Consider the following 17,874-nt stretch of genomic DNA (forward strand, 5'->3'; position numbering starts at 1 on the left):
TGCGCCAATATTAGGCTAAGGTCTTTCCGACAAACCGTAATAAATTCAGGGCTAACGATAGAATTACATCTTTCTGCACACACCACAATTTGTTGTATAACGGTTTGCCACAATCACATCTAAATGGCTTGTCAGTTGCCACCTCGTCTGCATTTTTGAAGTTATGGGCGAAATATACGTTCAACTAGAAGAAATCATTGTCAATCTCGAAAAACATGGACAAGTTTATGCAGGCTGCATGGCAAAGGTGCACAGATGAGAAAAGTGCTGCCATGTTATAAAATTCATTTAAATATTTGAATGAATGTAACATAATAGCATTTGTTTTTGCAGTATTTCTTTCATCACAAAGGAATCTAAGCTGGCGCTAAAGCTTACATGTAAAAGTATGTAGGCCTACCTAAAGAAGCTTTTCCATGTTTCAATATACCAATACAGATAATCAACAAATAAAAACTAGCAAAAAATAAAATATATAGATTTTATATATGTGAACCATATCTGGATCCTTTTAGAAAATTTACAAAACTGACAGGTCAAATTTTTGGCTTTTTATAGTAAGACTATTTGTGATGTCAATTAATAAAGTTAGTTAGAAATACTAAAAATCCAAAGTCAAAGCAATACTTGTAGCCTTGTAACCTATAAGTTTCTTGGAGAGGAAAAGTTCATAGGCTGTTAGTTTCAACCAGTTAAAATAAAATATATATTTTTATAAAATTGTTAGATTATGACTGCAGGGTTGTAAAATATAAATTCAGTTTTACAAAACTAGCGCTGATCCTTAACAAAAGATATTTCATTAATTCTTAAATAAGTGATGAGTTTGCATAAGATTTAACTGGTGGCTCTTTGTACTGCCAAAGGTCTGGACTGCCTGTTGCAACACTTTTCTATGACTAATTCAGAGCTCTTGCATATGTGACACGTGTCAGAGGGGCACTGTGACACTAGCTAATCCAATGGTGTGACACATTTAATTGTAGCGCAGTCACGTGTATTCGTGTGGTACTGCAAAGCATGCTAATGTGGCATTGTGACGCATGTCATTATATATGTATTTTAGCATATATACTATACAGTATATATTTATTTGATATTATGCATATACAGTAAAACTTGAAGAATTCAAAGTTCACGGGACTGAACAAAAGTGGTCGAGTTATTAGAGCGTTCAAGGTATCAGAGCAATGTCACAAGTGCATGTATTCATCAGTAGATACATGTACATATACAAACTATATATAAAACAAAAGCATAAATTGCTTGTTGCAAATTAAAGGGCCTCACATGTGAAGTTTTAAAATTTTTTATCAGAAAGTATACGTAGTTATGTTTTATCACTTGATATTTGTTTGTTGTTTTATGTGATGTGACTGCCAGGATGTTCTCAGGTTAAAATTGGCCAAATTTGATCGCGGTTAAAATGCTCAGAAAAACAGACATATTTTTCTTTTGAGTGTTTTAACCAAAATGAATTTTACCGATTTTACTTTAAGTTTATCCAAAGGTTACTTCCCTTTTCCTTGCTTTCGAAGGGCCATCGCAAAGCGCATGTTTGGTAAAACTTGATTTTTTGCAAATCTTTAGAAAAGTCATTAACGAAAATATTTTGCTATTGATGGTAATAACGACGCCTAAGAACTACTAAAAGTTGATGATTATCTCTATGGCTTGGAATAAAGCAATATTCTAAAGTGATAACAACCGTCTCAGTAGGTTTTCGGCAAAAAACTGTTCGAGTTAATGGTGTAAAATTCAAATTATCTAAAGCAGTTAGTCATTGCGTGGGAACGAACCAAACAGAATAATTTGAGTTAACCATGTGTCCGAGCTATTCGAGGGGGAGTTATCTGAGTTTGACTGTACAAACATGTGTATTCACACTTGTACGTGTATATATACCTATATTAGCCAAATGCCCAGCGTTGCACGGGTATTAAAAATTAGCTTAAAAACAAGGAGAGGTAATGAGAGTTGCCTGCCACTTGCCATTAACTTGGCACATTGCCAATGGCTAATTTGAGTAAGCTTACTAATAAGAGCCAACTACATAACTAACTACTCTTCATGACATTACGGCGCAACGTCAAGGAAAGGGGTAGCATATTTGCAGACAAATAAGGACATATATCGCCCAATGAGTCCATCAAGTTCGTGTGGCTTAATTGGTAAGGGATTGGACTGGCAAAAGGGAGTGCCCGAGATCAAATATTCTGCAATACGGATTCTTCATTCCAAGACTTTAATAGCTATAAAGAAGGACGGAAAACCGACGACGAGAAACCGACGACGAGAAACCGACGACGAGAAACCGACGACGGGAAACCGACGACGGGAAACCGACGACGGGAAACCGACGACGGGAAGCCGACGACGGAAAACCGACGACGGAAAACCGACGACGGAAAACCGACGACGGAAAACCGACGACGGAAAACCGACGACGGAAAACCGACGACGGAAAGCCGACGACGGAAAACCGACGACGGAAAACCGACGACGGAAAACTTTGGAAAATATAAATAAATATATATATAAATATATATAGGTATATATATATATATATAGGTATATATATTTATTTCTATACTGACAACAACCAACACAGGTGAGCTACAAAAAAGGCACTACTGGGAATGCCTAAGATCTTGAGGCGAGTGCTGAACTCTCAGTTCTCTGGTGAATGTTCCGAGCGTGAACAGATATTACCTAATATGTAATGCTGTGTACCATACTAGTGGGGAGTACCATATTAGACTTTATCTAATATGGTACTTGCCTGAAAATCTCCACTTTTGATCATAACTACTAATAAATCCTTGTATTCCAATCCTTGTCTGCAACCTAATCACAATAAAAGTATTGCAATACTGATTCATAAACAGCTATTGGGGGAAGGCGAACTCATTTTCTATAATAATATTCTAGACTATTTTTAATTGCACTTCTATGATTCTGAGGCTCATAACAGCCTGTCAAACAAGTTTCACGCTATGTGGCTGCACAGTTCACATCAGGTCTCATTGGTTGCATAATTCTTAGGCAATTAAAAGACAATCCTATGTTAGCTTTACTTCTTACTGGATATGTTTAATCTATGTCCTTCTTCTTGAAACACAAACTCTAGTCGTTACCTTCCCGTCAGGTACGGCACATGCGTATCTATAGTCTATACAGTATACTTCGATCCTTGTAGAGTGTAGACCAATGGTAAAATTCAGTATTTCTCCGTATGTAGGTATAGACGAATTTGGATTTCTTGTAGGCAGCCAAAATGTCTTTTTGGCATAAAGTTTTGACGACGAAACGTTTGTAAAGCATCGCTTTAAAGCGTAAAAATAAATTGGTAAAGTAGTCAGGTTCCTGCTCATCTGTAGCTTGCTAAAATTTTGCTCTTTTCTCAAAGTTGTGATCTTACACGTACAGCTTAGATTGTTTAAATGATTATTTTTATTACATTACCGCATTATTTTCAGTTGTTCATTATTTGACGCACTTAAATTTTGGTAATTTAGTTTTAATTTCGTATGCAGCAGCTTGTTCATTATCGCTATTTGAACTTTTTTTTAAATTTTAAACTTTTTTTGCTTTCAACTATACATTGTCTCAATAAAATGCTTTATTATCTGATCTTTTGTAGCTAATATCGGACGAGTCTAAAAATAGTCCTAGCTTTCACATTAGATATTTTTAGTTTAGCCTATATATCCTAACAATTCAAGGTAACTTTACATATCATACTGTTTAGTGATAAAGTTTTGTTGATTTTGCTTACCTATCTGATAGAGCTTGGTCTTAATAAGCTAATTGTTAGGAGCTGTCATTGAGGTTGCGTGGTGATTAGTTCAATTAATTGGCTCCTAAAATAGTTCCACCTCCAGGTTTGCTCTCGTTAGGTGCAAAGTAACTTTGTACTTTTTGTTTAATCGATGCCTATTTGATATCAGATTTGTAAGACTTTTGTGAAGTCTACTTCAAGCTTTATGGCATTATCTTGATCTTACATAGTGGATGTTTTAAAAATTTGTGTTGTACTACTCCAACCACTATTAAATATTTTAAGATAACAAATTGACACAAATGCTTAACGCGTTAGTTGATTATACATCAACAAAATGTGTTCAATGTTACATTGCTACACCGTCAATCATTGATATACGAAGTTAGTCTGTACTGACATGTGCGTCGAATGTTGGAGTCAATATTCTTATAAGATATTGTGCTTTGTTTAATTTATTCAACAGCTCAAAAACAATGATGAATACTTTAGGTAGTTACATATAACATTTAAAAAACTAGCATATTATATAAAACAATGAAAAAACTAAATATAATAGCCCAACTCTTGTGTTCGAAATTAAATTAATATAGCAATAAAAATAGGTTATTATCATATTACCATCAGATTAACTACAGGCAAGTTTCGGACGTAGAGGCTACAAAAAAATATGAAACAAGTCTAATATGGACTCCAAACTCGAATTTCATGAACTATAAATCAACACAATATGTATATATATAAATATCTAACTTATATTATTTCTAAAGATGGTTATTTTGTTTGTAATTGTCATGACCAGCCTTTTCAATTGCTTTACCTTTTGTCGCATTCTTTTTACCCTCTTCCTCACGATAAGTATTAGATGGCTTTGGAGGTTTTTTAAAGAGTTGATCTAAAGTTGTTTCATGTTTTTGTGACTTGTTTTAATTATAAAAAAAACAATATTCTTCTTTCATTTTTATCACCACTGTTATTTTCCTTGACCATCCTAAATCCCTGATTTTAAAACTAAAAAAGTCCGAAGCACTGTTTAATATTATTCAAGTGATGTAAAATCAAATTATTTGAAATGCGAATATATGTAATTTATGTATGTAACAGCTATATTTTCGAATGTCTTGCTGAAAATTGTTTGGAAGCTTGGAACAAATTTTGTGTTTTGCATCAAAAAGATTGTATGTTGAGATGTTGGTAAATCAAAGTTAAAATATGTTAGGTGGGCCTGTAGGAAGTAGGGCACATTATCATTAGAAAGTACATGAAAAGTAATTTGTCAAACTTTCATAAGCTGCTACATTCACATTTGTTACTGCATTTATAGTTTCATCATTTGTTGAGCCATTAAAAAATAATTTTACCAACTTATCAATGAATATAACTGCAAAGTAAATATTGTGTCGAGCAATAATTGAGTAAACACATATTGGACTTTAAACTCGCCGCATCCAAGTCAAAGTAAAAATTCCATAATACAGATTCGTTCTAGATATGAATGTATGTTCTGATGTCATTCAAATTAACAAATTTTGATCAGCTATTACCTTGGTTCAAAATTCTTTTTGATATTTGCATTAAATTTGTTTGCTACTGGTAGTAGCTCAAACTGGTATCCTCTTGAAGCAGTATATTACTTAATCATTGGTTATGTAGTTTGCTTGTCTAGACAATTTTGATACCAACAACAGTTTTAGAGGATATGTCATTTCTAGTTTTATATATATACAATAGAATGACTGGTAGCATAATACATTGTTTTATTGTTTTTATTTTAGTGTTTTTACTGAAGTAGATTTGTTGAACATTACCTCTTGTAAATCTTGGTCATCTTTTCAAGATGGCCAAGATTCTTGGTCACATTCCTGGTCACATTCAGATGACACAATTTTGGTTATCAAGAATGTGCCATAACGAATGGAGCCATAAACTGTGTAGCTTCAGAACTAGAGAGCAATAAAGGCAAAGGCAAAACATTGAAGAGTAGCTACTAAACTATGCTAATTTTTTCACTTTTGCTTAAAAAAGTGGCCCAGAATGAGCGATTTTAGTAGAAAAATAGGTTCAGGTAAAAGTAGAAAAAATAGGCTTGCATTCTCACTGGCTTCGATCAGCATGAAGATAAGTGTCTTTTTCTGGTCTGTCTGGGGTCATCTTTCTGATACTCAGTTTTTTGAGCAATGAGCTCATCTCATTTAGGGAACTACATGTATATATCTGCTATGTAAATTTGTCCTGTGAGGCCGAAAATCTTCTTAACCCTGTTGCAGGCATAGTGACATTATTGTCGTTTTGCGGTACTGACTATAATGGGCAGAGCTACTATTATGTCGCCACACGAACATTTTTTGTAAATAGATTTCTGGTTGGTTTATTGCCTTTTTTGTTTAATTCTTACTAATAGTAAACTAAAATAGATTGGTCCCTGTTAGCAATAAAAAAAAGCCGTTTTCAGAAAAAAAACGATCGTTTTTGCAATAGTAAACAAACGAAAAATAAAAAATAAAAGCGTCTTCAAATAAAATTGGGAATTTTGTTTGTAGCTTGTTTCTGCTTTTGTTTCTGCTTTCTGAATGTTTTCCCAAAGTGCAACAACTCTCTTGTACTGTCATGGCGTCCTCCAAAGGCTGTAGGCCAAAGCAAGGCTATAGAGAAACAAGAATAAGCACATGGTGTCAAAACTGCAGTGTAGGCCTCTACAAGGAAAAATGCTTCCAAAAGTACCATAGCTAGAGGAACATTTATATGAAGCAATGACTTGAAACATGTTTATTTGTATTTACCTGTATCATAAAGACATAATAAACGTATACAATATCATAAATAAGAGTGTATTAATGATTTTTTTAAATCGATTTGTGAAAAATTAATTTGCCCAGGAAGTCTCAAATAGCCCAAAAAACTCGCCTGCGAAAGAGTTAAACACATAGTCATAAAAAGTCCCTTAGAAATTAGATTTCAACCACAGATTGTTCTACAAACATGGTTGAACAGTCTTATTCCATTTCCCATCTAAATAAATGGTCTTGAATGTCATTTTAGATGTGTTCTTATTAGATGGGTTTTTATAGGAATAAGTTCATTTTGCTAACAGATCGGTATGTCACTCAGCATCTATAAAAAATATAACCAGCTATGTGCCACCAATAAAATAATTGAACACTAACAAGTAATGAATGACTCAATTTTTTTAATGACATATGCTACTGACCTCTTCGAACAACCTTTTCTCTTTTACCGAAGTGCCTAAATTACACAACAATGCATAACAGCAAATGTGCATATATGTGTGGTAATAAAAGCACTACAAAAATAATTTTTTAAAATTGTAATGTAAAATTCATGTGTACTATAAGGTTCCTTTATTGTAGACATGAATTTTAGGAATCATATCGAGAGAGGAGGTTTGTGCGGCTTTCATTGTTGCCAGGTGTAGTGCAGCTTGTACTGCTATTGTACAGCAGAGTACTAACCTGCTGAAAAATTGTTTGATGTTGCGTCATAGTAATTACTCTTACACGCTTGACTTGAACTAGACTAACCAATCACATTACAAGCGTTCGATATAAAACTTCCAGGCTGGTTAGATCTAATCCAATCTGTTTGTATTATCAGGTTATCATTGTATAGGCATTTGTAATAGGGTCTCATGACTATGAATAAGAATATGTCTTAAGAATACACGGTAATTTGTTTTACTGCCCACAAACCTATAATAACTCCTTAATAAATACTGCAGATATTTACAAGTAACAACAATACAAGTTCATTATATATGAGGGCTGAAAGCAACTACTGTAAAACCATTGTTTGAACGCCATGGTGCTCTATTTTCAACCCTTCTCTTAGAGTGGCGCTTTGTTAGAAGTGACGTTCAAATAAGGGTGGTGTTGTATTTTTCAAACACCTCGTCAGAATGTTGAGAAGATAAATTTAACCTTATCATAGATGAATTGAATGTCACCCATATTTTGCACACGCTTTCAGGCGGTGCAGCTTTAACCCTCTTCGATGCAAGAAATTCACTAACTTAGCTCCTACTTGTCGTAGACCTCTAAATAAATATGCATGAGCAAGCTGATACATAGCTTTACCAGTTGATATCTATTGCTTGCAATTAACCTACAATGATCTTATAGCCTGCATCGCAATTTTTTGGAGCTTCAAAGTTTTTTATTCCATTTTAAATTTGAGGGCATATTTTCATCTTATAACTATATTTAACAAGGCAGCATAAAAGCACATTGCATTCATCGATATGTTTGCTATCGTTTGCAGCCAAAACTGACTTTTTATGTGCTATAGAATGGGAATTATGAGCGTCGATCCATTGTAAGCTAAGTTTATATTACCGCAATCAGGCTGGTAAATAATATGATAGTAAATTTGTAAGTTTTATATTTATAAGTTTTATAATAATCATCAAATGTTACAAATTTATATTCAAGAACGAGTGACATAAATCAACCATAATTATAATCAGTGCAGGAACATGGATTAAACCATGTTGAAACCAAAAATATTTGCATCGCTTGCTCAGCAGGTTGCGTTCTGATTGTTGCTTCTGTATGGAATCATATGCTTTTGTATGTTGCTTTTGTATGGGGCTGTTTCATTATCTTCTAGCGGTTCAATACATTCCACATTGTCTGCTGACCCAAACTCTTCTTTTGCACTGAGCTAGTCGATATTAGCAACCAAACAATTTTTTAACAGAGCAAGCCTTATGCGCGTTGCCATCTAAAAAACTTGACGTGGAAATAATGCGCCCTTAGCACAAGTCATCCAAAGCATGAAATTTGCTGAAACGTTTTTCATATGCGTTGAAGTATCTAGACCGCTTGAAACAAGGAACTACGGCTAGCCTGCTACAGTTACTAATTATTTTTACAGCGTTGCAATCAAAGTTTTTAATGATAAAACCTAGAGTTTGAAAATGACGTTCGATATGAACAGGAATAACGAAAAATTAATTGTTATCGATGTAATAGAGTCATTATTAGAACAGTTTTGTGGACACTTTTCTACTGATCACTTGCTAATAGTGGTGGTCAAATAAAAGTGGCATTCAATTAAAGGGTGGCGCTCCATTTTTAAACCCTTCTCCCATACTGGCGCTCAAATAGAGGTGGCCTTCAAATAAAGGTGGCCTTCAAATAGAGGTGGCCTTCAAATAAAGGTGGCCTTCAAATAAAGATGGTGTTGAAATACAGGTTTTACGGTATATTGAGAGATGTTTAATAAAATGGACCCTTTAAATGGTTTATTTGTCCTTTCACCTTAATGGCAAGCGAATAGAGGCATAACCTTTATGATACAGGAAATGGATAGTATGTAGGATAGGATGTGCTGATGGAAATATACCAGGTGACTTACTCTAACTTAGACTTTGTAAGTTTTCAGCTAACTTAACTACTTTTTGATTTCATTTTCTGTGTTGATTTTACCTTGTATTTTTTATTTCTATTTTCAACCTCTTAATTTTCATTCACCGTAGCCGCTCTTTTTTTAATTACGTTGACTTTTAAAGGTTGACTTGCAACAAAATTCACATTACAGTTATTTGGCATCAAAAGATTCACAATGTCTTACTCTGCTGGGTTGTAGGTGCCAAATATGTGGAAATGTGATTACAAGCTCTTAAAAGCTTAAAAACGAACAGTTAATCGCCGCCATCACGAAACCGCCGTAGATTTAAATCAGTTTATTTCTCTGATGTAGTCATTACATTTGGTTATTGTTTTGTCACGTGATGTTCTCACGTAAATTGAAAGGCCAATAAAAGGCTCAATATAAAACTTCTCGTAGCACTAGTTAATGACAAACAGTTCGGGTTTTACCGAAAAGCCCTTATCAAATATATACGCTCGCTACTACAGTTATGTTTCAGCTTAGTCTAATCATCTAGTTATAATCTGATCGTGTGAGCCATACTTCCTGCCAAATGGCGTGAACAATTTCTGCAGCATTGTTCGACTATCACAGGTGACCAACAGGCTCCTCATGTTTATCAGAGGATGATATGAACTCCTTTGAACTAAGGTTAAAAAATTAAACAAATTTTCATGGTAGGTTTTGAGATATCAGTGCTCAAAGTTACAGCATCACAATGATGATGAATTAGACGAGTAAGAACAATAAACATGGTTTTATTGAATGCGTGAAGTATATTTGTGAAAATATGTCGACGAATGAGGTTGTGTGAAAGTATAAACAGTAGCCATCTTGTACAACTACGTCGCATTTGAGCCGTTTTGGAAAGAGATTCTAATCTATGGGTGGTCTCGTGATGGCGGTGATTAACTGTTCGTTTTTGAGCAAATCACATTTCCACATATTTTGCACCTACAACACAGCAGAGTAAGACATAGTGAATCTTTTGGTACCACATAACTGTAATGTGAATTTTGTTGCAAGTCAACTTTTAAAAAATTTCCCGTGTTTTGTAAATTGCCCTGAAAAATAGTATCAAATATTTGCTCAAATTTCACATCAAATATCGGAAGCAATAAATGATTGAAAAAAAAAAATATAAACTGTTTCCTCACCCCTGACAACTCAGTGCTGTGAGTACTCAGGACTCAGAGCTGAGTAGCAATGTCTACTCAGCTTGTGCGCCTACCAGAGACCAGGGAGTTTGAGCACTATGCATATACTTGCATGTATATAATACATATGCATATATATCTACATTTGTTTATACATACATATGCATATATGTATACATGCATGTATTCCAGTATTTTTATGAGTTGTGTAGATCATTATTCTCAGCAGTTCACTTAGTGTAGACTTGTGCGCAATACGTCTTTGATTTCTATGAACTAAGCTTATTTCACCAACCAGAATAGTTTTGTACGCTACTTGCAAATCTTCTTTTGATGTTACTGATGACATTATCTAATGTGGAGTGGACGCTTAGCTAGCAAGATTACGTTACACTGTGGGTAGGCTCAACCAAAAGGGCACTTGCTGTAAAATATCTCATTGTTTCGAGAAAATTCACTATATGGACTTTAAATTTGGTTAAAGAAATTCAAAATTCCTGTTGAGATTATTTTTTCATGAAACCCTCGTTTCAGACTCTATCCATCGTGGAATATTGTTACAAATTCACAATAAGCGCCCCTCATAAGATGACTTTTTGTCACGAAGGGTCAATGACCACTGAAACTGAGCACAGTCAAGTGAGTTATGATGAAATGTAAATTTTCCAATATATACAGCTTCAAATTCGAGAAAGTTTATGACTCTGTATCTGAAATAATTTCCAACATACATAGGTTCAAGTTTCTTAAAACATAGCGTCTTCGTAAGTGAAAATCAAGAAGCTGGTCCAAATTAAAAGATAACCATAAAAATGTAGAAACAATACAAACAGTAAGCCAAGTTAGTTTAGAGTTTACCTAGGTAGTTGGAACTAGTTGTCTCTCACATTTCTATCAGCACCTCTACTTTTGATCTCATATATTGCTAAGTCTACAATTCCATTTCGTGTCTCTACTGTCAAGTAACAGTGAAACCCCCTTTATTGTTTACTACTTGAACAATTTCATTTTTTATAATTTAGTATTTTTAATTTAGTTTTTAGTTTTACTTAATATATTTGTTTTAATGCTATGTGTAATTATCTGAAGTATTTATTATTAGATTTGTGGACTGCATAATGAAATGAAACGGATTTCTTTTAGAAACGTGCGCTCCTGTATACTATTGCTTTGATGAAGTCAATATTAAAACGAACGATTTTCACGCGTAGATAATGTGTTTCAGTTGAAATTCATACCTAGTCTTTATATGGGGATTTCTTAGAGATGACTAATCATAGGTAATAGCAAGTAATAAATTTATTGTTTTAATGTAATAGCCACAAAGCTTTAGGCCTCCTTGAGAAAATCATGTTTAACATATCCAGCTACTACTTACATTGATTAAATGTCATAGTTCAAAATGAAACAAATGCGGTAAAGTAAACAGAAGTGTATTTCATCACCCTACACACCTTAGCGTCTCACTGTTTATCTACCTTTAGATACAGTATGCCATGTCTTATTGTAAGCGTGGCTATATTCTGCCTTACGTGAGGCCCCATTTTGCAGCTCATTGATGCTACGCTTGGCTATAATGTATTTTTTAGACTACATATGGGAGCTCAATAAACGCGTGCCCTACTTGTAGTTTGTTTGTAGTTATTAATTTACAGCTATGTTTATTTCAGAGGGAGGTGAGTAGGTTGTGGACCACCTGTGCCAAACATGGTCGACATGTGAGGTTATCAGATCACATCCCATGGCTTCTAAGCTGTTCAACAAACTCGGTGTCGGCCGAAAGCACAAGTCCGTTGATTTAGAGCCGGCAGTCATCACAGAGCAAACTGTCCCCCAGGTATGTAGTCTTGTTTTAACTAACGCAAACAAAGGCAACCACAGGGGACTGTTTTGTTTCCACGACGCGAATAGTTCGCAAGTTTGTGCCATCCGCAAGATGAGAACAGCAAAAATCCGCAAGAAAAATGAGTTTTGTTTCTCGCAAATTTTTGTCAAATGTTTCGTGCTTGCGAAAGATGGAAACGTCACTTGCAAATGATGCACAAGAAAAAGCTGCATAAGCTATTCCATTTTAAACAATTTCTTTATTTCTGGCATAGAAATCATTATCTTTTTTAATGAAGCCCCCCCCCCCGCACTAATCCACATCATGCGAATGTTGATTAAAACTGTTATTGCGTGGTAACTCAATGTGTGCACAACTCCTAATCAACACCACAATCATACGTGTCATAGAAACATAGTGGCTGACAGTTTAAAAACCAAGCAAGTCTCCTAGTTTCTGTGGAAAGTCATATTTCATTGTCATGTAATGAAAGGATCACTGAGAAATAATTACTTTTATAGGTAGCTTGGTTAGCTTTTGACCAAGTGGAAAGTTTTGTGGACACCTAAGCAACAGGCAACAAGTGATTTTCATATAAAAGCTGATGTCATAACCGGGTTGGATCTCAGAGTCCTTATGGTTCACAATGAAGTACCTACAAGCTTATTCAATACACACTCAGCATACCTAGTAGTCTACTTTGTAGTGAGTTTAAACAAATCACTAGGAAACTGCAGGCCTCCAGTTAGCTTATCAGATGGCAAAGGTACGGACTGATGACATTGATGAGCTGCTGATTATGTGTGGGCTACTGCAGAGGCTAGTTGTATCAGAGGCTAGTTGTATCCACAGAGGCTAGTTGTAGCATCACTTTTGCCAACCAAATGTTGCAGATTTTTTGTGTGATTCCAGTGTTTTTCTGTTACTATAAAATCCATTTTATGGCACAGTAAGGTTATATTTAAAACTCGATGCTAACAAGGAGGTGTTTGAGGATATGCTCAATACCCTTGTATGTTTACTGTTTCGTTCACTGTTGGCTGTTGGCTGATTTGTATTTCTTTAATTTGCCAGCAGAATATGAGTCTGAGTCAATGGTTAATCAAGTCACTCTTTACCAATTGAGGACTTGAATCAAACCATAAATAGTATTTGATTGCTTACTCAGTCCTTCAGCAATGTGTGTAAACTTTAGCAATGATGACCAACATGTTCTACTCTGAATCAGCTCTCAAGCGATTACTAATGTTGTACTATTACACAGGAAATAGAGGCATGCGTCGAATACTCTCTTCCTCCCGACTGCGAAGAGAATGATGTTTATCACGAGCCTGCTGACTCTCTCAACACCATTAGCTCCTCCACCTCTTCCACACAATCACACACAACATCCACTAGAGGTTCGTTATGTCTTCTGCAATCTCATTTTTCAACGCTCTCACTTTGTACGTCAACACTGATTGACCGCAGTTGAGAAGTCCTATCGTATCAACGGGTGAGTATCAAGGAGTGAGCTGGCTATTAGCTGAGGTTGCTAACAGTATTAGGTTTCGTGATGATCCTCGGTGATGATCGCTCGCTCATCCATCATATCAACATCATTCTGTCATCATTCCTTCTTTCAGTCTGTTCCCGTTTACCCATCAACAAAGGAGAGGCACTTGTTGACATTTATGCAATTACGGATTGTTTAAATCGCAACTGGACATATAGGGAAAACTATCTCCTAACCGCTATCAGTGTATAGCGGACTTGAACAACTTCTACTGCACCTCATTATATGAATTATTGACTACGATACGGATCATAGAATGTAACAGGAGAACAATTTCTGATATGGTAATGCTTTTATTGAAAATGCTACAAAGGTGATTAGCAATTGCTTTTAGTAGGTGATCGTCTGCAAGATATCTGATAGACAAACAGTGCTTCTGTTGGTTTGGTCGCAATCAGATTTCTGAGTTCAATGTTTACTCGGAGTGCTGTTCTTATGGTTGACATCTAATTGCCTGTTGAACAGTTTTGTCGATGCTATGTCAATACGGATGGGTCGAACCTTGAATTAGCACATTTTTCCAATGCTCTGGGTTCCAGGATATGAAGGATTGTGATCTTTAGATTTCATTGGAGGCTGCAGAACATCGGGGTAATTCTTGAGTCGCTGTGTAACATCGGGAAAATTTAGTGATGATGCATTGCGAAGACTGTATAGGTCATTTGCACTCAACTGTCAAACTTCGTATAATGATATATTAAGTTGATAATAAAGCCATGCAACATCCTGGACCATATCACTCTCTCTGCGCGCTCTCTGCATGGTGATACACCCATCCGCTTTGACAAGTTTATCCTTCAACACTGAGCTCATGCATTACATGCTAACCTTTGTGTCAAATACTGATGTCTCTCTGTGCAGGTTGCGATTTTCATCATTTCTAAAAACTACCTTACAAACTAAAGATCTGTGAGGTGGTAAACTTTTCTTTTTTTCATGTGAGTTTTGTTCGCTAGGGGTGATCTAGCTGGCAGTGTTCAATGGAACGCCCTCAAAAACTTCTTCTCACACGGGCACTCCTAGGGGCACTCCCTGGTCCTCCATTTAATAATGGCAACTGTATCTGACCTCAGCCTGCTAGTTGAAAATTACTTCCTCGTTTCTGTCTCTATGGCTGACCAGTGTTTGTTAGGTTAGTCGTGTAGGCTACTGTAGTACATAGCTGGAATGTTTACTAAGCAATCAGATGGATTGGATGCCTACATGACTTGCAGATCTGTGGTGAGCTCGCTATGCTGTTGCTTTTGTAAAGAGTAGGATATCTCTTATAGCAGTTATTGTGGCAGCATATTTGTTAATGGAAAATGGAAGTAAAAATTGCACACTATTACAACTATTGAGATGTAAGCTAGTGTTCTAAATATACTCCAAACCAGAACTGACATTGTGATCTCGGTTTGTTATGTTATTAGTGAATAAAATATGTTTATTCAAAAAATATGCTGTATCCTTAAATGTCTTCTTGTAGAGACACTAGATTCAGACACGCTCTCAATGTCAGCATCATCAACACATAATGACACACCCACTGCTGATCTTACAAAGTCCAGCAAAGAGCGCAATGAAGTAGAAACAGAGCCCAATTTAAAGGCCTCGGAACCTACAGGACTGGCGGATCCGTCACAACCTGATGAGACGGATCTGGAAGCGCCCGCTGAGCAGTTGTGTATCTCTGATACTCACCCTATTGACAATACGGAACGATCAGAGGCGGACCCTTCCTTTGCCGTCTACATGAATGACTCTCAGATTAAAGCTGCAAAAGCAGGTACAAGCAAAAGTGTCATCACCCCCAAACTCAATCCTGAAACTGATCCAAGGAACATGGACTATGTTGCTGGTATGTGTTCAGTACACTGAACCCCTCTGCGATATTGTTTATACCCTTACAGAATTCCTTTCCTTTGTATATCTATCCTTTCCTAAGAAGCTATAATTGCCTCGTCCCATAATGATGAAAAAATAGCGCGATTTCCTTTGCAGCAATATTTCTGCCCCTGGCACTCCGCATCTCTGATGAGTCATCAGATAGCTATTCATTAGCCAGGAGCTCTAGGCACCGGCTTCTGATTTTCTATAGCTCTATACTCTATAAGTTTACTGGTGACACTTGGCCACTTCTACCTCTCTTCATGTGCCGTTTAGAAATCATGCTTTTTTCTACATATTTTAAATGACTGTGCAGTGTGAGATATAGTGGGCAGGGGACAGGAGTGCAGTGTGAGATATAGTGGGCAGGGGACAGGAGTGCAGTGTGAGATATAGTGGGCAGGGGACAGGAGTGCAGTGTAAGATATAGTGGGCAGGGGACAGGAGTGCAGTGTGAGATATAGTGGGCAGGGGACAGGAGTGCAGTGTGAGATATAGTGGGCAGGGGACAGGAGTGCAGTGTGAGATATAGTGGGCAGGGGACAGGAGTGCAGTGTGAGATATAGTGGGCAGGAGACAGGAGTGCAGTGTGAGATATAGTGGGCAGGGGACAGGAGCGCAGTGTGAGATTTAGTGGGCAGGGGATAGGAGTGCAGTGTGAGATATAGTGGGCAGGAGACAGGAGTGCAGTGTGAGATATAGTGGGCAGGGGACAGGAGTGCAGTGTAAGATATAGTGGGCAGGGGACAGGAGTGCAGTGTGAGATATAGTGGGCAGGGGACAGGAGTGCAGTGTGAGATATAGTGGGCAGGGGACAGGAGTGCAGTGTGAGATATAGTGGGCAGGGGACAGGAGTGCAGTGTGAGATATAGTGGGCAGGAGACAGGAGTGCAGTGTGAGATATAGTGGGCAGGGGACAGGAGCGCAGTGTGAGATTTAGTGAGCAGGAAACAAAAGTTTTGAAAATGAACATGGTCCTACAGTGTAAGTGCAGTTTATCAAGAAATGTAGCACACAAATTATTTTGATTCAAATTTCTCTCTTTCTCCCGAGGCTGTAAATCCTGCAGCCATTCTCGTTATTAATTATGAATATACAGTAGATAATATTTGGTTACTTTCAACCATAACAGGGAATGTTACACTCTCAGTTGAAGGCTTTTTTGGCATTGCTAACTACTAATGACTACTTGAACAGTTCAGTTTGTAATTGTTGATGAGAGATCTGATAGATATGATCCATAAAACTCATTATGTACTAACTTAGCATGATTGGTGTCTGTGCACATGTGCGCATTGCGATGGTTCACAAGTCACATGGGCACTAAGCTAAAAGTTTACATATTATTTGATCATTATTTGATCGAGATAACATGACTCCGACAGCAATATGGAGTTGTGTACTTATTTTTTTGTTATCATCACTGATGGAATTGTATTTTTTAAGCTCTTCATTATAGCGATTTCAAAATTTTAGTGTGTTATTATGCTGTAAAAGTCACTTGACAGAGGTGATTCTTTAGAGTTTGTGTCTGTCTTTATCGTGACAATAACGAAATGCGCTCAAGACACTAGAGTTGCACTTGGATCTTTGCATTTCTATTTCTAAGCCTCCACAATGCCTTCCTGTAGCATCGCTTCTAACACTAGTGTAGGCTTTACAGGCAGAAGTAGTGCTTCCCAGGGCAGTTCTAAAATTTAAATAAATATTTTCAAACTTCCTCTTCCTTGCAGCTGGCAATGAATATGACTCTCCCTGGGACTTGCAAACAGAGCTTATTCAAGTAGCCAAGCAGATGCATAGTCCTTCACCTCTCGTCACAAACTCAAATTCTAGTCTAGTCAGCCAACGATCACCTACGAGTGATTCGACCTTGGTAGCTTCCCCCACGTCTGCTGCAGAATTGACTCTTGGTCATAAGGTAGACTACAGCTCCATGCGTTCTTCGCATAAAGTGAAACAGCCACATGTCCACCGGCAGACCTCACGGAAAGCCGCTCCACCAGCTTCGGTGGCCAACGTTGTGCTCGTGGAAGGAGAGTGGAGGTAAGAGATTATCTTTGGCTGTTACAAAAATTGAAGCAATATCTGGAGATCAAGGAGGACAGAACTAAATGGTTTTTCTTTGCCAAGTTCTCCTTGACTTTTAATGTTTGCTCTTTTAGATGCAGTTGTTTTTGTGTGACATACTGAAGTGAACCTAGTTTCAAAAGCATTTTGTACTGTTGAAAAGAGCCTAAGGCCTTAAGGTAGTAGGATACCATATCTATAGAACCTAATATGGCTGCCCTGGGAGAAT

At 36.7% G+C, this 17,874-nt stretch overlaps 1 protein-coding gene across 6 annotated transcripts in view; it reads left to right on the forward strand.

Annotated features, from left to right (window-relative positions):
• Positions 1-12,001: 12,001 nt before the first annotated feature.
• The window catches only part of LOC137389922 (SH2 domain-containing adapter protein E-like), a 31,040-nt gene continuing 25,167 nt past the window's right edge, over positions 12,002-17,874 (forward strand). For 5 of the 6 annotated variants that reach the window (XM_068076108.1, XM_068076106.1, XM_068076107.1 and 2 more), the window contains exons 1-4: positions 12,002-12,163; positions 13,416-13,551; positions 15,175-15,546; positions 17,309-17,621. In XM_068076108.1, coding sequence (XP_067932209.1) covers positions 12,068-12,163; positions 13,416-13,551; positions 15,175-15,546; positions 17,309-17,621 — 917 coding nt within the window. In that variant the 5' untranslated portion in view covers positions 12,002-12,067. The remainder of the gene's footprint in view (positions 12,164-13,415; positions 13,552-15,174; positions 15,547-17,308; positions 17,622-17,874) is intronic. The other variant, XM_068076111.1, reaches the window with a different exon arrangement.

The sequence above is a fragment of the Watersipora subatra genome, chromosome 3 (genome assembly GCF_963576615.1).
Source record: "Watersipora subatra chromosome 3, tzWatSuba1.1, whole genome shotgun sequence".
Taxonomy (NCBI): Eukaryota; Metazoa; Bryozoa; class Gymnolaemata; order Cheilostomatida; family Watersiporidae; genus Watersipora; species Watersipora subatra.